Source organism: Bubalus bubalis, chromosome 10 (genome assembly GCF_019923935.1).
Source record: "Bubalus bubalis isolate 160015118507 breed Murrah chromosome 10, NDDB_SH_1, whole genome shotgun sequence".
Lineage (NCBI taxonomy): Eukaryota > Metazoa > Chordata > Mammalia > Artiodactyla > Bovidae > Bubalus > Bubalus bubalis.
The window spans coordinates 21123971-21142063 of record NC_059166.1 but is presented as its reverse complement, the minus strand read 5'-3'; the positions used below and the strand labels follow the sequence as shown (position 1 = coordinate 21142063).

Sequence of the window (18093 nt, the reverse complement as noted above, 5' to 3'; positions counted from 1 at the left end):
AGAGCCTCTTGATGAAAGTGAAAGAGGAGATTTTAAAAGTTGGCTTAAAGCTCAACATTCAGAAAATGAAGATCACGGCATCCGGTCCCATCACTTCATGGCAGATAGATGGGAAAACAGTGGAAACAGTGGCTGACTTTATTTTTCTGGGCTCCAAAATCACTGCAGATGGTGATTGCAGCCATGAAATTAAAAGATGCTTGCTCCTTGGAAGGAAAGTTATGACCAACCTAGACAGCATATTAAAAAGCAGAGACATTACTTTGCCAGCAAAGGTCCATCTAGTCAAGGCTACGGTTTTTCCAGTGGTCATGTATGGATGTGAGAGTTGGACTAAAGAAAGCTGAGCACCAAAGAATTGATGCTTTTGAAGTGTGGTGTTGGAGAAGACTCTTGAGAGTCCCTTGGACTGCAAGGAGATCAAACCATTCAATTCTAAAGGAAATCAGTCCTGGGTGTTCATTGGAAGAACTGATGCTAAAGCTGAAACTCCAATCCTTTGGCCACCTGATGTAAAGAACTGACTTATTGGAAAAGACCCTGATGCTGGGAAAGATTGAAGGCAGGAGGAGAGGGGATGACAGAGGATGAGATGGTTGGATGGCATCACTGATTCGATGGACACGCGTTTGAGTAAACTCCGGGAGTTGATGATGGACAGGGATGCCATCATCTGGTCTGCTGCAGTCCATGGGGTTGCAAAGAGTCATACATTACTGAGCAACTGAACTGAACTGAACTGAACATTTAATTATTAGATATTTTTTAAATCTTCAGATCTTGACAGTCTTATCGTTATGAAGGGTACTGACCTCACAATTTTTTTACCCCAACCATAAAAATAAAACTAGGCAAAATTCCATTCCCATATCCAAACTAAAGGCTGATAATTTGTGATTATAAATTATTAGGTGAGTTTGACTATCTCTATTATTACATATGCTCAAACATATAACCTATCACGGATGCATCTCTTTCAGCAACAAAAACAAATCCACAAATTACTTTAGCACTGTACGTCAAATGACTACAGTAAGTAGATAGCTATTAGATGTTTTCATTTTAACAATGAAATATATTATTGTCTTTTCAACTCATAAACTGAATTCACATTTTTATCTTGTCCAGTTTCAAGTGAGGATGAATTGTAGCTAAAATTTAAAAAGGGGAGTTAGACTGAAATACCTGATAGCACATAAAAGTCTTCCCCTTTTAAATTCTAAATTAGTCTTTATTCAACAAATCACGGAAGTTTTCAAATTTTTATGTCTCAAAGAATCATATGAAGAGGTTGGAAAAGACATTCCAGGAATTGATGGGGCTCATCAATCTATATTTCTAAAAAACAAAACACCCAATTGATTTTTATTTTTAAAAATCACACCACCCAATTGATTTTCAAGTAGGTAATTTTGAGACTGAACTGTGAGAAACACTGGAGGTTAATGGAACTTCTTAAAATCAGAGAGATGCCAACAGATCCACTATGAACAATTGCTATTTATTTACAAGTTCCCAGTTATCTCTATTACAGAAATAAATAAATAGAAGAAATACTGTTAGGCCCAAAATTCTGAGCATGAGATTTTTTCTCACTTATATATGTGTGTAGGTATTGTATCTGTGTATTATATACTACATATATATATAATACCCATGTGTAAATATATATATTCTATATTATGTGTCTATCATCTATTTTATGTATGTATATTATTATATAATTTTATATATTATATATTTTTTTCTTTTTATACCTGAGGAAGATAACAGGTTGAATTACCTGAAAATTCAGTAGGACAGAGACAGTGAAATTAAACTGCTTTGAAGAAAAATTTTAATGTAATCTTTCTTGCATAAACAATGAGTACATGAACTATGTTTCATATTCAATCCATATACAGCCATGATACCATATGTGAAACTGAAGAAATACCTTCTTTAAACATTGAAACATTTTTTTATAAAAATTGTAATGTTTACTTGGCAGGGGGCGGGGTGGGGGGCGGAGTTCTCAGAGTGAGAGGTGTGCCCCACACAGATCCTCCCATCTCTTCATTCCGGGAGGGGTGGTAGGAGGGCCCAGGCTGATTATCCAGGCTTCTCTTCCACTCATTGAGATGTGATCTGCCCAAATGCACACAGCCTGGGTGAACACGCTTATAAGTATAGAAGCTAGTAATGGCAGATGAAATTCATGCCCACCTACTCTTTCAAATAATGACTATGAAAAATTAAGGGTTAGCAGTTACGTTTTAAACAAACAACGAAAGAGAAAAGGATCAAAACTGAATAGAGAACAATTGATTTAGGAGGAAACAAGATCACTCCAGCAATAGAAGATAACTTTAAAATAATTCTCCATAGTACTTTAAGCAAGTACTCATTCATAAACTAGAACAAACAAATATGCAAAAAGAGAATAAAAGAACAAGGAAGAGCCCATGAAAATTAAGAACCAAAATTAAGAGGAAAAAAAAAAATGAGGTAAGCTGGAAAAACAATGAAGTCTCCCAAAATGTAAAGCAATAAAACCAGAAGCTGAAAAATATTTTTAAAGAGTCAAAAATACAGTATAAATCCATGAGGTCTAACATCCATCTAAAGAGTGTCTTCAATGACAGAACAAAGACAAGGAAGGAGGAGAAATAATCCAATAGCAGAAGAAAAAAATCCCTAGAGCCCAAGACATGACTCAACACACGAAAGGGTTCAGAAGATGTGGCTCAGCAAAAATGCAAAATAATCCATTAACACATCTTCATTAAGTGTCAGAACATCTCAACGGATGTTCCTTCTCATTCTTTTCTTTTGATCTTCTTTTTCTCCTTGATTCATAAATTGTGTGAATCCAAGGACTCTTTTCTTTGTAACTTCTTTATTTTCATCACATCATCTATTGGCTCAACCATGTCTGACTCTTTGTGACTCCATGCGCCCCAGGCTCCTATGTCCATGGGATTCTCCAGGCAAGAGTACTGGAGTGGGTTGCTAGTTCCTTCTCTTTATTTTACTTATTTGCTACATGGTCTCAACTAGACTGATCACTTTGAATGTCACCTGTATATTAATAACCCCAAGTTTATATCTCCATTTCCAACCTATTCCTGAAACTCCAGAACTAATAAACAACCTACTCTTTCAAATAATAACTATGAAAAATTAAGGGTTAGCAGTTACTTTTTAAACAAACAACGAAAGAGAGAAGGATCAAACTCCACACAACACATGGATTTCTTTTCTGCAATCTAGCCTACATTTCAAAGGCAGTATGTCTAAAATAAAATTTTCATCTCAGTCCCTACTCCAAATTGTTCTTCTCCTAAATCTTCCTCATCTTATTTATCCAGTTGCTCAGACCATAAAAACACAAGTCATACAGAACTCTTTTCCTCCTGCTGTGCATCCAATCCATTAGCAAAGCCAACATCTAACATGAATTTATAAGAAAAGTGTGTCCAAGAAGAATATTCATTACCTAACACTATGATGAAGTTGTTTTCTCCGTCTCTCCTACCCCTTACAACCCTGTTTATATTAGTTATATCTCTCATTCAAAGCAATACAATTTTTAAGAACATGAGAATGTATCTTTGTCTATGGTACAAACACTGTGTGTCCTACAGTAAATAATACATACAGAGAATTTTAAATGTTGAATATTGGTTTTAAATTTTAGATCACCAAACTACAAAAGATTCATTTATATTTGCTAAATTAAATCTAATTTCTATAACCCTTGAAAATGTAAAAATAACTAAAAACAGAAGTTAATGGGTGGAAGTAGATGTGGAGGAAAATATAGGGACAATAAATCTCTGATCTCACACATTAGAAAGTCAAGGGGCACTGTCAAAAATTTATGGGTCAATAAATAGAATTTTTATGATGTTAAATAACAAAAGAATTTTTTTAATGAGCCTGGTAGGGGTTGGAAGAGGGGTGAAAAAATAAGTGAGCTAAATTTCTCTCATGTAATAGTGGGGAGTCAAAAGCTATTTTTTTTCTATTTTTCTGAAATATTTTAATTGTTTTAACTTTTTATTTTGTATTGGAGTATAGTTGATTAACAATGTTGTGATAATTTCAGGTGAACAGCAAAGGGACTCAGCCATACATATACACGTATCCATTCTCCCCCAAATTCCCCTCCCATCCAGCCTGTCACATAACATTAAGCAGAGTTCCATGTTCTATACAAAGGTCCTTGTTGGTTATCCATTTTTAAATATGGCAGTGTACATGTCCATCTCAAATTCCCTATCACTTCCCCATATCCTTCCCCCTGGCAACCATAAGTTTGTTCTCTAAGTCAGTGAGTCTCTTTCTGTTTTGTAAGTAAGTTCATTAGTATAATTTCTTTCAAAAGCTATTTTTAAATTGACATATTAATAAATAAAATATATGCATATTATTTAAGACTTGGATTTAAGTTTCAGAAAAACTAGCAATAAAATAGTTTAAAATAATTATTTCTGGTGAATGGGAATGAAAGTAAAGTGTATGGAACCTTACTTTCCACTTATCCTCTTCAGTGTTGAATTTGTATTATGACACATACTGTTAGTATAATAATTGAATAGACAAATAAATAAAAATAAATCTGTTAATAAATAACAAAGCATCCAATCTAGTCTTATGTCTAGATCGTCACACATATTTATTTGAATCATATTTTATAGAGACATCAATTTTTGTTTCACTGCTGGTCAGTAGCATAAAAGATACAAAAGCTGATTTAAGATATTTTTAGTCTAGTTTTTATTTTTAACCCACTATATAAGTACAAAAACTGGTTAACTAGTGTCTGGTCAAAATATGTTGATGCCAGAGTATGTATTTAGTAAAAAAAATTCTATAAAAAGGATTCTTCATGTCTAGAACCAGAAAAGCTCTTACAGTAATTCACTGTAATTTACCTCCTCAAAGTACCACAGGCCTATATAACCCTCCAGAGGGAGAGGCTGCAGTTCTGAACAGTGACCACTTCCACTGTCCTAATGCTAGCCTTGTCCTACTTCTATGCTTATAAACATGGCACTATTTTTACCTTGAATAATGCATGGCTTGGTGGCCTGCAATACTAAAATAGAAGTCCGTTGTGTGCTTCATCTCATTGGTGTGCCCAGTGGCCTCGATCCAGTGTCCTATTGGGAGACAATAAACACCATCCACCAAGTTGTTTTCATCGTAAGTACAGCAACGGTCGTGGTGAGGCCCGTTGCCTAGAACAAGAAATGACAAACAAAGCAATTACATCAATGCTTGGCTTCAACAGTCATAGAGTTGCTGATGCAAAATTAATAGCAAGACAAAAATAAATACGAAGCTGCATAATCTACACATCTCAGTATAAACAAAAATAGACTAAGTTGGTGATGGACAGGGAAGTTAGGCATGCTGCAGTCCATGGGGTCGCAAAGAGTCGGACTCCACTGAGTGACTGAACTGAAGAGGGAACACAGTAAAAATATTAAAGAATTACTTGTTAACTTCAGAGTACTATATTCTCAATGGATACATGGATATTTACAAAAGCATATTAACTCAGAATTTCATGGGACCACTCAGGGCCTTAAGAGCCCATTGTGAGTCACTCTGCAGCCTGATAAGCTGCTGAAAGGGGCTTCCCAGATGGTTCAGATGGTAAAGAATCTGCCTGCAATGCAGGAGACCTGGGTTCAATCCCTGGACCATGAAAATCCTCTGGAGAAGGAAATGGAAAACCACTCCAGTATTCTTGCCTGGAGAATTCCATGGACAGAGGAGCCTGGTGGGCTATAGTCCATGGGGTCACAAAGAGTCGGACACAGCTGAGTGACTAATACTTTTACTTTTCACTTTTCAAGCTGATGATAAGGGCTCTTAAGGCCATTTATGTCCCTATGCTGCATATTTTTATCTCCCTGGAATTTGTGACTCCCTCCACATTTATGACTAAAATCAGTAATAAAGTGTTTCAGTATCAGCTCAAACAACAGATTAATTTTTTTAATAAATATATTTGTAAATAATAAAATAAAGGACCATATCCAATCCAGTTTGCATGTAAATCAGTGGTTAGTATTATGTTCAGATGGAAAAACTAAGCATCACAGAGATTAACCAACCTGCCCAGGATCATAGAACAAAGTACCGGTCAGTAACCCGGTACCCCTAATCCCCCACCTTTTAGGCACTTCACACCTTCATGCTGTTTTCTACTGCTTACTTTAGAAAAGCACCAAGACAGACCCTCTGCCCTCCAGGGAGTGCAACAAAAGAGGCAGAGACAGGACAACATGCCTCTCATAACATTATCTGCCTACATCACAATTCTGCCTGGTACCCACTACACAAGTAAACAGACCCTCAATTTCTATGAAATTTGTTATTTCTATATTATTTTTATAATCTCTTCCTATGTGACCACCACATTTCAAATCAATCCTTTCCTTAAACTACCTAATTTTCATATATTGTCATTAATAAGAAAAACATATAAAGTGTTAGTCACTCACTCATGTCCACTTCTGTGCAACCCCATGGACTATAGCCCACCAGCCTCCTCTGTCCATGGAATTCTCCAGGCAAGAATACTGGAGTGGTTTGCCATTCCCTTCTCCAGGGGATCTCCCACAGATTGAACCCAGGTCTCCTGCATTGCAGGTGGATTCTTTACCATCTGAGCCACCAGAGAAGCCCAAGAAAAACATATAATCAAATCAAACTAAAATAGGAATAAGTCACAATTATTATGAATATGAAAATTTGATTCATTCATTCCTTGCTCTGTCTTCCAAAATATTTTATCTAAGGTTATTTAGCATATAATCTATTTTTTAAAATGCTTACATCATTGGGCAGTTCTTTCTAACATAATTCCCCTTACCAGACAGAGGGTACAGGATGGCCCCTTTAATAAATAAATCATCATTGATCTTCCTAGCTTAGATTCTTCTTTTCCTCTTGATGGCTACAAGGTACTACACCAATTGCCTTATTAACCTTGATATTTAATAGAGAAAACCAAACTATACTAGCAATCTTAATTCTAGAAACACATCCAACAGAAATATAACAAAAGTAAAGAAAGATACATGGATACATACATGTGTGTAACAATACTATTTTAATAGCAAATACTACAAACTATCTCAGTTCAACTATTCATTCTCCCAAAAATACTTATTGAATGTTGACTATATGACAGGCATTGTACTAAATCTTGTTAAGGATTTAGGTATTTCCCATAAAAGCAATGTTTAAAAATGAATTATTTTAATCAGGCAGTTGACATGACCAAATTTTTATTGTGAAAATATCTCTCTGGTTACAGAGTAAAAAATTAACTCAAACACAATGAGATTAGAAGCAGAAAGCCCATTTAGGAAACTTCTGCATTAGCCCAGGTAAGAGGTGATAAAAGCCTTAAGATAGAAATAGAAAGGAATGAGACAATTCAGGAGGGAAAAGCCACAGGATTTAATGATTAACTGGATATGGGAGGTGAAGATAAAAAGAGAATCAGAAATGATTCCTAGGCTTCTGGCAAATACGACTCAATATATAGTGATACCATTTACTGAGATGTGAAAACCGGCAGAGTTGGAAGAAAAGAGGGTCAGTCTGGTTTTCGCATTTGGGACTTGGAGTGCTATTTAGATACAAAAGGAGTTGTCAAGTAGAGAGCAGGAGTTATTCATTTGACACTCAGACCAGAGATCTGAAGTAGAAAAATAAGTTCATAAGTCATCTAAGTATAAATGGTAACTGAGACAAGGATATAGATGACTTACAAAGAAAAACAATGTTGATTGAGGAGAAAAGACTTCTAGAATCAAGTCTGAAAGCATCTCAACATTTTACAGCTGGATAGAGAAGGATAAGATTAGAAAGGAGGAATAGAAAGAGAAGCTGTAGAGGAAAACTAGGAGTGAGTAAGTGAGGTGGGGGAGTATAATTGACCCATAGACTAAAGACAGGATGGATGCCTGTCTAACTAGCAACAGTAGTTATATCTGGAGAATGTAACTGGGAAGGAAGGACTATTTTACTCTAAATTATTTTGAATCCATTGGATTTGCTATAAAAAAAGGCATTACTTTTTAGCAATGAAAGAATAATATCTATGGCTCCTGCTGATCAGTACAAGACAACAATTTACATGTTATAACTTAAATAAATATAATTATTGAGGAACTCAAATATACATAAATTACACTGTTCAAGAAAAATTATGTATGTAACATGAACTTCCTAAGAGTTCTTCATTCCTAGAATTGGGGTTTTTAATTACTCATTTTTACAAATACATCTTTTAAGAGAAGTAACAAGACACATCTATCTCTCTCAGTCAGAGAGGTATCATATCAGTGAAGGTGTAGTGGAGAGTGGGAGCTCCCACCCCATTCAGTAGTAACGAGGAGTCTGATCCCTTCAGCTGTAAATGCAAACTGGATGGGGAACCTGGGTGATGAGATGGTACCTCCACCCTCCTGCTGGAGCAATGTCAGAGAACCAGAAGGTGGATCAGATGCAGAGTCTCATTATAAAATACTCAGAATGCCCCAGCTTCAATAGAAAGTCACTCACTATATGAAGACTCACAAAGATCTCAAACTGAATGGGACAAAATGCTCAAAAGATGTTAAACTCAAGATGACAGACATGTTAGAACTATCTGACAAAGACTTTAAGCTTCAACAATCCATTGAACACACTTGAAATGAAAAATCACAAAGTCTTATCAAGGACATAGAAGATGTAAATAGGAACTAAATGGCAATTTTAGAACTGAAAAATATAGCAGTTGAAGTAGTAACCTCAGAGGATGGGCTCAAGAGCAGAATGGAGGTCAGAAAGAAAAGAAATAGCAAGCTATAAGATGGAACAGAAATTATTCAACAGAGAGAACACAGATGGAAAAAAAAAATAGAGCCTTAGGGACTTGTAGGACTATAACAAAAGATGTAACATTCCTGTAAATGGCATCTGAAGAAGAAATGAAAAAGGGGATATAGCGGGAAAATATTTGAGAAAAATGATATCTAAATATGTATAAATATTTTCTAAATTTGCCAATAAACATACAGGTTCGAGAACTTGCACAAACTCCAAAGAGGATAAACAAAAAGAAATCCATGCCACAACATATCATAATTAAATTTTTGAAAACTAAACACAAAGAAGAAGTCTTGAAAGTAGCCAGAGAAAAATAACAATTTAGGAAAATAATCATTCTTAAGTCAGTAGTGGGTGACTTTAACTCAGATGACCATTATATCTACTACTGCGGGCAGGAATTGCTTAGAAGAAATGGAGTAGTCATCATGGTCAACAAAAGAGTAGGAAATGCAGTACTTGGATGCAATCTCAAAAACGACAGAATGATCTCTGTTCGTTTCCAAGGCAAACCATTCAATATCACAGTAATCCAAGTCTATGCCCAACCAGTAACGCTTAAGAAGCTGAAGTTGAACAGTTCTATGAAGACCTACGAGACCTTTTAAAACTAACACCCAAAAAAGATGTGCTTTTCATTACAGGGGATTGGAATGCAAAAGTAGGAAGTCAAGAAACACCTGGAGTAACAGGCAAATTTGGCCTTGGAATATGGAATGAAGCAGGGCAAAGACTAATAGAGTTTTCCCAAGAGAACGCACTGGTCAGAGCAAACACCCTCTTCCAACAACACAAGAGAAGACTCGACACATGGACATCACCAGATGGGCAACACCAAAATCAGATTGATTATATTCTTTGCAGCCAAAGATGGAGAAGCTCTATACAGTCAGCAAAAACAAGACCGGGAGCTGACTATGGCTCAGATCATGAACTGCTTATGGCCAAATTCAGACTTAAGAAAGTAGGGAAAACCACTAGACCATTCAGGTATGACCTAAATCAAATCCCTTATGATTATACAGTGGAAGTGAGAAATAGATTTAAGGGACTAGATCTGATAGAGTGCCTGATGAACTATGGACAGAGGTTCTTGACATTGTACAGGAGACAGGGATCAAGACCATCCTCATGGAAAAGAAATGCAAAAAAGCAAAATGGCTGTCTGGGGAGGCCTTACAAATAGCTGTGAAGAGAAGAGAAGTGAAAAGCAAAGGAGAAAAGGAAAGACATAATCATCTGAATTCAGAGTTTCAAAGAATTGCAAGAAGAGATAAGAAAGCCTTCCTCAGTGATCAATGCAAAGAAATAGAGGAAAACAGAATGGGAAAGACTAGAGAACTCTTCAAGAAAATTAGAGATACCAGTGGAACATTTCATGCAAAGATGGGCTCGATAAAGGACAGAAATGGTATGGACCTAACAGAAGCAGAAGATATTAAGAAGAGGTGGCAAGAACACACAGAAGAACTGTACAAAAAAGATCTTCACGACCCAGATAATCACGATGGTGTGATCACTTACCTAGGGCCAGACATCCTGGAATGTGAAGTCAAGTGGGTCTTAGGAAGCATCACTACAAACAAAGCTAGTGGAGGTGATGGAATTCCAGTTGAGCTATTTCAAATCCTGAAAGATGATGCTGTGAAAGTGCAGAGGAACCAGAGATGAAATTGCCAACATCCGCTGGATCATCGAAAAAGCAAGAGTTCCAGAAAAGCATCTATTTCTGCTTTATTGACTATGCCAAAGCCTTTGACTGTGTGGACCACAATAAACTGTGGAAAATTCTGAAAGAGATGGGAATACCAGACCACCTGATCTGCCTCTTGAGAAGCCTATATGCAGGTCAGGAAGCAACAGTTACAACTGGACATGGAACAACAGACTGGTTCCAAATAGGAAAAGGAGTACGTCAAGGCTGTATATTGTCACCCTGCTTATTTAACTTCTTTGCAGAGTACATCATGAGAAATGCTGAGCTGGAAGAAGCACAAGTTGGAATCAAGATTGCTGGGAGAAATATCAATAACCTCAGATATGCAGATGACACCACCTTTATGGCAGAAAGTGAAGAGGAACTAAAAAGCCTCTTGATGAAAGTGAAAGAGGAGAGTGAAAAGGTTGGCTTAAAGCTCAACATTCAGATAACGAAGATCATGGCATCTGGTCCCCCATCACTTTATGGGAAATAGATGGGGAAACAGTGAAAACAGTGTCAGACTTCATATTTTTGGGCTCCAAAATCACTGCAGATGGTGATTGCAGCCATAAAATTAAAAGACGCTTACTCCTTGGAAGGAAAGTTATGACCAACCTAGATAGCATATTCAAAAGCAGAGACATTACTTTGCCAACAAAGTTTCATCTAGTCAAGGCTATGGTTTTTCCTGTGGTCATGTATGGATGTGAGAGTTGGACTGTGAAGGAGGCTGAGCACTGAAGAATTGATGTTTTTGAACTGTGGTGTTGGAGAAGACTCTTGAGAGTCCCTTGGACTGCAAGGAGATCCAACCAGTCCATTCTGAAGGAGATCAGCCCTGGGATTTTTTTGGAAGGACTGATGCTAAAGCTCAAACTCCAGTACTTTGGCCACTTCATGCAAAGAGTTGACTCATTGGAAAAGACTCTGATGCTGGGAGGGATTGGGGGCAGGAGGAGAAGGGGACGACAGAGGATGAGATGGCTGGATGGCATCACTGACTCGATGGACGTGAGTTTGAGTGAATTCTGGGAGTTGGCGATGGACAGGGAGGCCTGGCGTGCTGCGATTCATGGGGTTGCAAAGAGCCGGACACGACTGAGCAACTGAACTGAACTGATATCAGTAGTTTTCTCAAAAAAAAAAAAAAAAAAGGTGGCAGGTGGGTGCCCTAAACAGAAGATCTCTATAAATAGAAAGGAAGTTGTTTAACATCAGAAAGGAAGAATATGATAAGCAAATGTGTAAATACAATAGATTTTCTTTCTTCTCTTGAGTTTCCAACAAATATTACAGTGCTCTCTGATGTCCTACATGTATGTTGGAAATATTTAAGGCAGTTATATGGAGAAGGGCAAAGAAATAAGATTCCTCCAATTCATTTAATATGGCAAAATAATGAAACCAGTCATCTATGACAAGTTATGTTTGTATAATGTAGGTGAATCAAAATGGAATTCAAAAAAATGTTTAAGTATGAACCATATTTCCATAAGAAGGCAGAGAAAGGAAACAGAAAAAAAAACCCAGAAAATTAGCATAAACAAATGAAAAAAATAGCAAACTTAAGTCCTAATATACCAATAATCTCATTAAACATAAACTGTCTAATACACATTAAAATACAGAGATTTTCAGAGTAGATTTTTTTTTTTTTTTTAGTGAACCAGCTATTTGCTGTCTAGGAAAAACTCACTTCAGATTAAACAGGCAAGTGAAAAGTAAAAGTATAGAAAAAGATACACCATGCAAGCATTAATTAAAAGAAAGTAGAAGTGGTTACATTATTATCATATAAATTAGAACCTGAAAACAAAGAAAAGCACTAGAGATAACGAGGGAAATTATATGGTAGTCAAAGTATCAATCCAACCTGGATTGATGGAAAGGATTATGCAAAGTGAAATAAGACAGAGAAAGACAAATACTATATGATCTCACTTACACGTGGAATCTACAAAACAAAACCAAAACACACAAAAAGCAATGAAAATGTGTTTCAATGAGTGAATAACAAATTCTGGTATGTCCATACCATGATTCAGCCAAAAAAAAAAAAAAAGGAATGACCTGTTGATAATGCAATAACCTGGGTAAATCTCAAAAAATTATAATACCATTTTTATAACATTCTTGAAAAAAAAAGTATAGAGATGGAGAACAGTTTAGTGGTTGCCAGGTGTCGGAGGGTAGAGAAGGTAGAAATCAGGTGAGGCTGTAAAGAGGACACGGAAGATCCTGGTGGTGAATATGTTACCAATGAGAGAAGGCAAAAGTTACTCAGAATCTTTTTGTATTATTTCTTATAACTGCATGTGAATAAAATAAAATTACTTCAAAATAAAACGTTTCATTCAAAAATAAATAAATCTTGGTTTGCCTGTTTTTTCCAAATAGACTAGAGAATTTTTAGGTTTCCAATCCACTTTTTGTTCCATAGGACTGGCCTAAGAGTACAGTGTGTAGTTGTTCAGTCACCCAGTTGTGTCAGACTCTTTGAGAACCATGTACTGCAGCACACCGGGCCTCCTTGTCCTTCAGCATCTGGAGTTGGCCCAAGTTCATGTCCATTGCACTGGTGATGCTGTCCAATCGTCTCATCCTAGTAAACGCATTGTTCACTTGCACTGTGATCATTTATGCCTAGAGGTTTAGTTAACTTTTCCAGGTCTCTTCTACCTCGTGAAGGTGTCAGTTGGCTACGCTGTCAGGTTAAAAGGTAACTTTGTGGCTTCTTTGAAAGTTGGGGTAGGATGGGGAGGGAGCCTGCAGGAGTGAATTCTCTGTTCCATTGGAGCCGCCCACTGTCAGTCACTTATTAGCATTAATTTTAAATAAATAAACATACAAACAACTCACTAAGGCAAGATAAACTAACCTGTGTTATTGGCAGAAAAGTAGAAAAGGATTCATTTAATTAACAATAAATGCCTATTTCCTTAGCGCGGACTTGGCCATAATGTTACTTGTTCATTGAGGCAAATCACGAAAATTAAAATAAAGCAACGAATGTGAAGGAGTAAGAAGACAGCTTTCTGGCATTCCAGTTAAAGCCAGGGAAGTAAGAAACCTCAAAAAATCTAAAACTCTGGACTAACATATTATTTTAAATAGTTCTGTAAGTTTGAAAGTTCAAGTTAAAATGACTTTATTTTTTAGTCAGAACGTTCAAAATATGGGACAAGCAAAATTTATTCGATAGCAGTCTACTTAAAATTCTAATTATTTTGCATATGTTGTTTTATTTGAATCTATCCTCTTCGGAGTTTAATTACCTTGCAGTTTTTATTTCTAGCACATGAACATCAATTTGAACCTAACACATTAATCTCTAATTTTAGCTAGTAATTCACCCAAATCAGATCGCTCTCATGCCCATCTGTTACTTACTACTCCAGAACTTATTGGTGCATAAAGTTGTACAAACATGGTATAATCATTACCAGCTCTGGCATTTTGATATTCTATTCCAATGGCAAAAGCAAAACAAAATAAAATGCAAAAAAATATTTTTGTTCAACCAACTGCCTCTTTGAGAGAGTGGATCTTGTTCCAATCAAGCACTTTGATAAACTGCAGCAGGCAATGGTTGAAAATAGTTGAGTTGAGGAGTAGTGGTGGGAAACAGCTAAACTGCATCACAGAAGAGAGGACATGGGGGCAATCAAAGAAGGAAAGGATAGGAAAAGAAAATGTGAAGATTGAGAAAGAGAAGGAAAGGTGAGATGGAGAAAGAGAAGAGAGGTGGGAAGATGCAGCTAGCAGACTACGTAAAGTGAAGTTGATAATCAAAACACACTGGTCATGAGACCACCAGAGAGCAGGTAAAGGCAAGTGTTTTAATACCTAATTTGAAGTTGTTTGTCCTTCTATAATATTCCTCTCTACTCACCAAACTCCCCCATCCCAACCTTTAATATAATCGACGACATTCACACACAAATTTCTTGCATGGAGAGAGAAAGAGGATAGTTCATTAATGAAAATTCATTTTAGAACTTAATTTCTTGCCAATGTTGACTTGATGTATAACAGGGCAATATAAGCAGGGAAACAAGAAGCTATATCTGCTAAGCAGAGCAGAAGCAGGGAAGCAGATGTAAGGAAGACCCAGAGGATTTAAATCTTCCTTTCTCCACAGTTATCTTAGAGAGCATTCCATCCTCCCCAATCTATAGGAACAGGGATACATACGTGTATCATAAGGAGGAAGACCACAGTTAATATCTAACCTATGCAGTTATACAGTCACTTTCAGAATCTGTGTACACACCACAAAATAAAATTTTAAGAGAGAAAACAAGAAAAGTTAATAGGAAAATAATAAATAATATAAAATTATGAAAGAATATTATTATTTACAGGATTTTTATCTCATTTGATTATAGAATGCAAAAATCTTAAATGCAAAGGGTTAAGTAGACAACACTTCATGCTAATGGCAAAAAAAATGAAATCTGGCTAATGAAAGTTAGGAAATCAAATACTATCTATGAGCAGGAAGAAAGTTCTATACCAATTCAGGTAGGTATGTTGGTGAAAGTTCACTTCCTGTATAACAATATTGCATTAAAATAATAAGAGGTTTATATACTCGAGTCCTTCGCCACGAGTTAAAGCTAAAATAACTTCAAGGGAAAATCCAATACAAAACAATTCCACAAATTCAGGAAAGAGCTCCAAAAGTTTTGATTTAAAATTATAGTATTGACTACAAAGACACTTCACAATAATGAAAATAGCAACTAGATTTAGAGATAATAAGGCTTTTCTACATTAGACAAGAGAATATTATTGTTAAGGAGGCTAGAATTTGGAGGACCAGAAAGGAAAACACTAAATGTGACAGGATGATTATGATAATGAATCAAACATCTGACTCCTCTGTATGTGCGTGTGTGTGTCTGCACACACATGCATGCAAATGTGTATATGTGTGTGTGACTGTCTTTCAAGTTAAAAACAACTGATTATTATTGGTGATTGATATTTTTATGGCAATGGTAAGTTGAAATGCGATATCTAAGCATCATCCTTTCTGTAAATCTGTACAGGTAAATTTGTCTAACCCTTCAAAATAAGCTACTCAGCTTAAGATGGTTACTTGACAGAACCACAAGTCAGGGGGCTCCTACCTTTGTACGTAATAGGTCTGGCTTCATTTGTTCTCATTAATAATCAGACATAAGACCATTCACTTATGCTTCAAATTCTATGAGACAATCAACAAAAATCCTTAGACAGTTGTTTATTAGGCAGGTGTAATGTGTTGGTCCTCTCAAAGGTGAGCTTAAGGTGTGCAGAAAACGGGAACAGCAGGAATGATTAATAAAGCTTAGCCTTGGATTCACTCTCTGCCAGGCCTCCAGAGGGGATCTTTTAGGTAAAACTCCCCAAAGAGCCTTGATCAGTTCCAGCTAAGAATTTAAAGAAAAACTTAATTAACACCTGCCAAACCATGCAGAGCAGAATATTAGGAGAGAAATTTTCCATGATTAAATTGAGGTTTAGATCAAGCTAAGTTAAAGAAATATAATTTAAAAAATGGTTATGGGCAAAGCAAAATTCAATAGTTCTTTTCCTAAAAGATTTGCTAATAATTTAATATCTCTTCGTTGTGAACAAAATTAGGTACCCCCAAAATTTATACGTTGAAACTCTAACCCCCAAAGTGAATTTCTCTGGCTATATGGCTGTTAGGGAATTCAGGTTAAATGAGAACATAAGGGTGGAGTCCTAAACCAAAAGGACTGGTGCCCTTCTAAGAAGGGAAAGAGAAACCAGAATCTCTCTCTCCATGCAGGCATTGAGGACAGGCTGTGTGAGGATACGCCAAGACGGCAGCCAATGCAAAAAAAGTCCTCTCCAGAAACCAAATCTGCTGGCTCTCTGATCTGGGACTTCTAGCTTTCAGAACTGTGAGAAAATAAATTTCTGTCATTTAATCTACCCAGTGAATGGTATATTGTTATAGCAGCTCGAGCAAATGAATGCACTCACATATATGAAATATTCTAGAGTTTAATTTGGTTAATGGACTATCCAAGGATTATTGAGAGATTGTTGTATACCCAGGCCTGGGGTAAACTGAAGTAGACAAATGAAATTTACAACACAATTCTCACAATGAATAGATTATTGTTGATTAGACAACAGTTACACAAAGCAATTTGTGAATGAAACAAAACTAAACTAAATGATGAAAATAATTTTAAAACTACCTAAGACACTGTGTGGATCACAATAAATTGTGGAAAATTCTGAAAGAGATGAGCACACCAGACCACCTGACCGGCCTCTTAAGAAACCTATATGCAGGTCAGGAAGCAACAGTTAGAACTGGACATGGAACAACTGGTTCCAAATAGGAAAAGAAGTACATCAAAGCTGTATATTGTCACCCTGCTTATTTAACTTCTATGTAGAGTACATCATGAGAAACGCTGGACTGGAAGAAGCAAAAGCTGGAATCAAGATTGCCAGGAGAAATATCAATAACCTCAAATATACAAATGACACCACCCTTATGGCAGAAAGTGAAGAGGAACTAAAAAGCCTCTTGATGAAAGTAAAAGAGAACAGTGAAAAAGCTGGCTTAAAACTCAACATTCAGAAAATGAAGATCATGGCATCTGGTCCCATCACTTCATGGGAAATAGATGGGGCAACAGTGAAAACAATGTCAGACTTTATTTTGGGGCGCTCCAAAATAACTGCTGATGGTGATTGCAGCCATGAAATTAAAAGACACTTACTGCTTGGAAGGAAAGTTATGACCAACCTAGATAGCATATTCAAAAGCAGAGACATTACTTTGCCAACAAAGGTTTGTCTAGTCAGCCTATGGTTTTTCCAGTGGTCATGTATGAATGTGAGAGTTGGACTGTGAAGAAAGCTGAGCACCGAAGAATTGATGCTTTTGAACTGTGGTGTTGGAGAAGACTCTTGAGAGTCCCTTGGACTGCAAGGAGATCCAACCAGTCCATCCCAAAGGAGATCAGTCCTGGGTGTTCTTTGGAAGGAATGATGCTAAAGCTGAAACTCCAATACTTTGGCCACCTCATGCGAAGAGTTGACTCATTGGAAAAGACTCTGATGCTGGGAGGGATTGGGGGTAGGAGAAGAAGGGGACAACAGAGGATGAGATGGCTGGATGGCATCACCAACTCAATGGACATGAGTTTGGGTAAACTCCGGGAGTTGGTGATAGACAGGGAGGCCTGGTGTGCTGTGATTCATGGGATCACAAAGAGTCAGACACAACTGAACAACTGAACTGAACTGAAGACACTGATACATAAGCAGACTATTCAAGGACTGCAAATAAGCTTAATCTCCAGGGACATTTTCCATTCATTATGACTGGAATGCGATTTTGGGATGTATTCTAAAGAGCAATTGGCTCACTAGGAAAGGAAACTATGATAGATTTGTGGTGTATACATGGGTTTCCCTGGTGGCTCAGCTGGTGAAGAATCCACCTGCAATGCGGGAGACCTGGGTTCAAT

The 18093-nt window shown here is 36.7% G+C and overlaps 1 protein-coding gene across 4 annotated transcripts in view; it reads right to left on the bottom strand.

Annotated features, from left to right (window-relative positions):
• The window catches only part of EPM2A (EPM2A glucan phosphatase, laforin), a 113505-nt gene that overhangs the window by 48238 nt on the left and 47174 nt on the right, over positions 1-18093 (bottom strand). For all 4 annotated transcript variants that reach the window (XM_044924133.2, XM_025294434.3, XM_044924135.1 and 1 more), the window contains one exon: positions 5051-5225. In XM_044924133.2, the coding sequence (XP_044780068.1) occupies positions 5051-5225 (175 nt within the window). The remainder of the gene's footprint in view (positions 1-5050; positions 5226-18093) is intronic.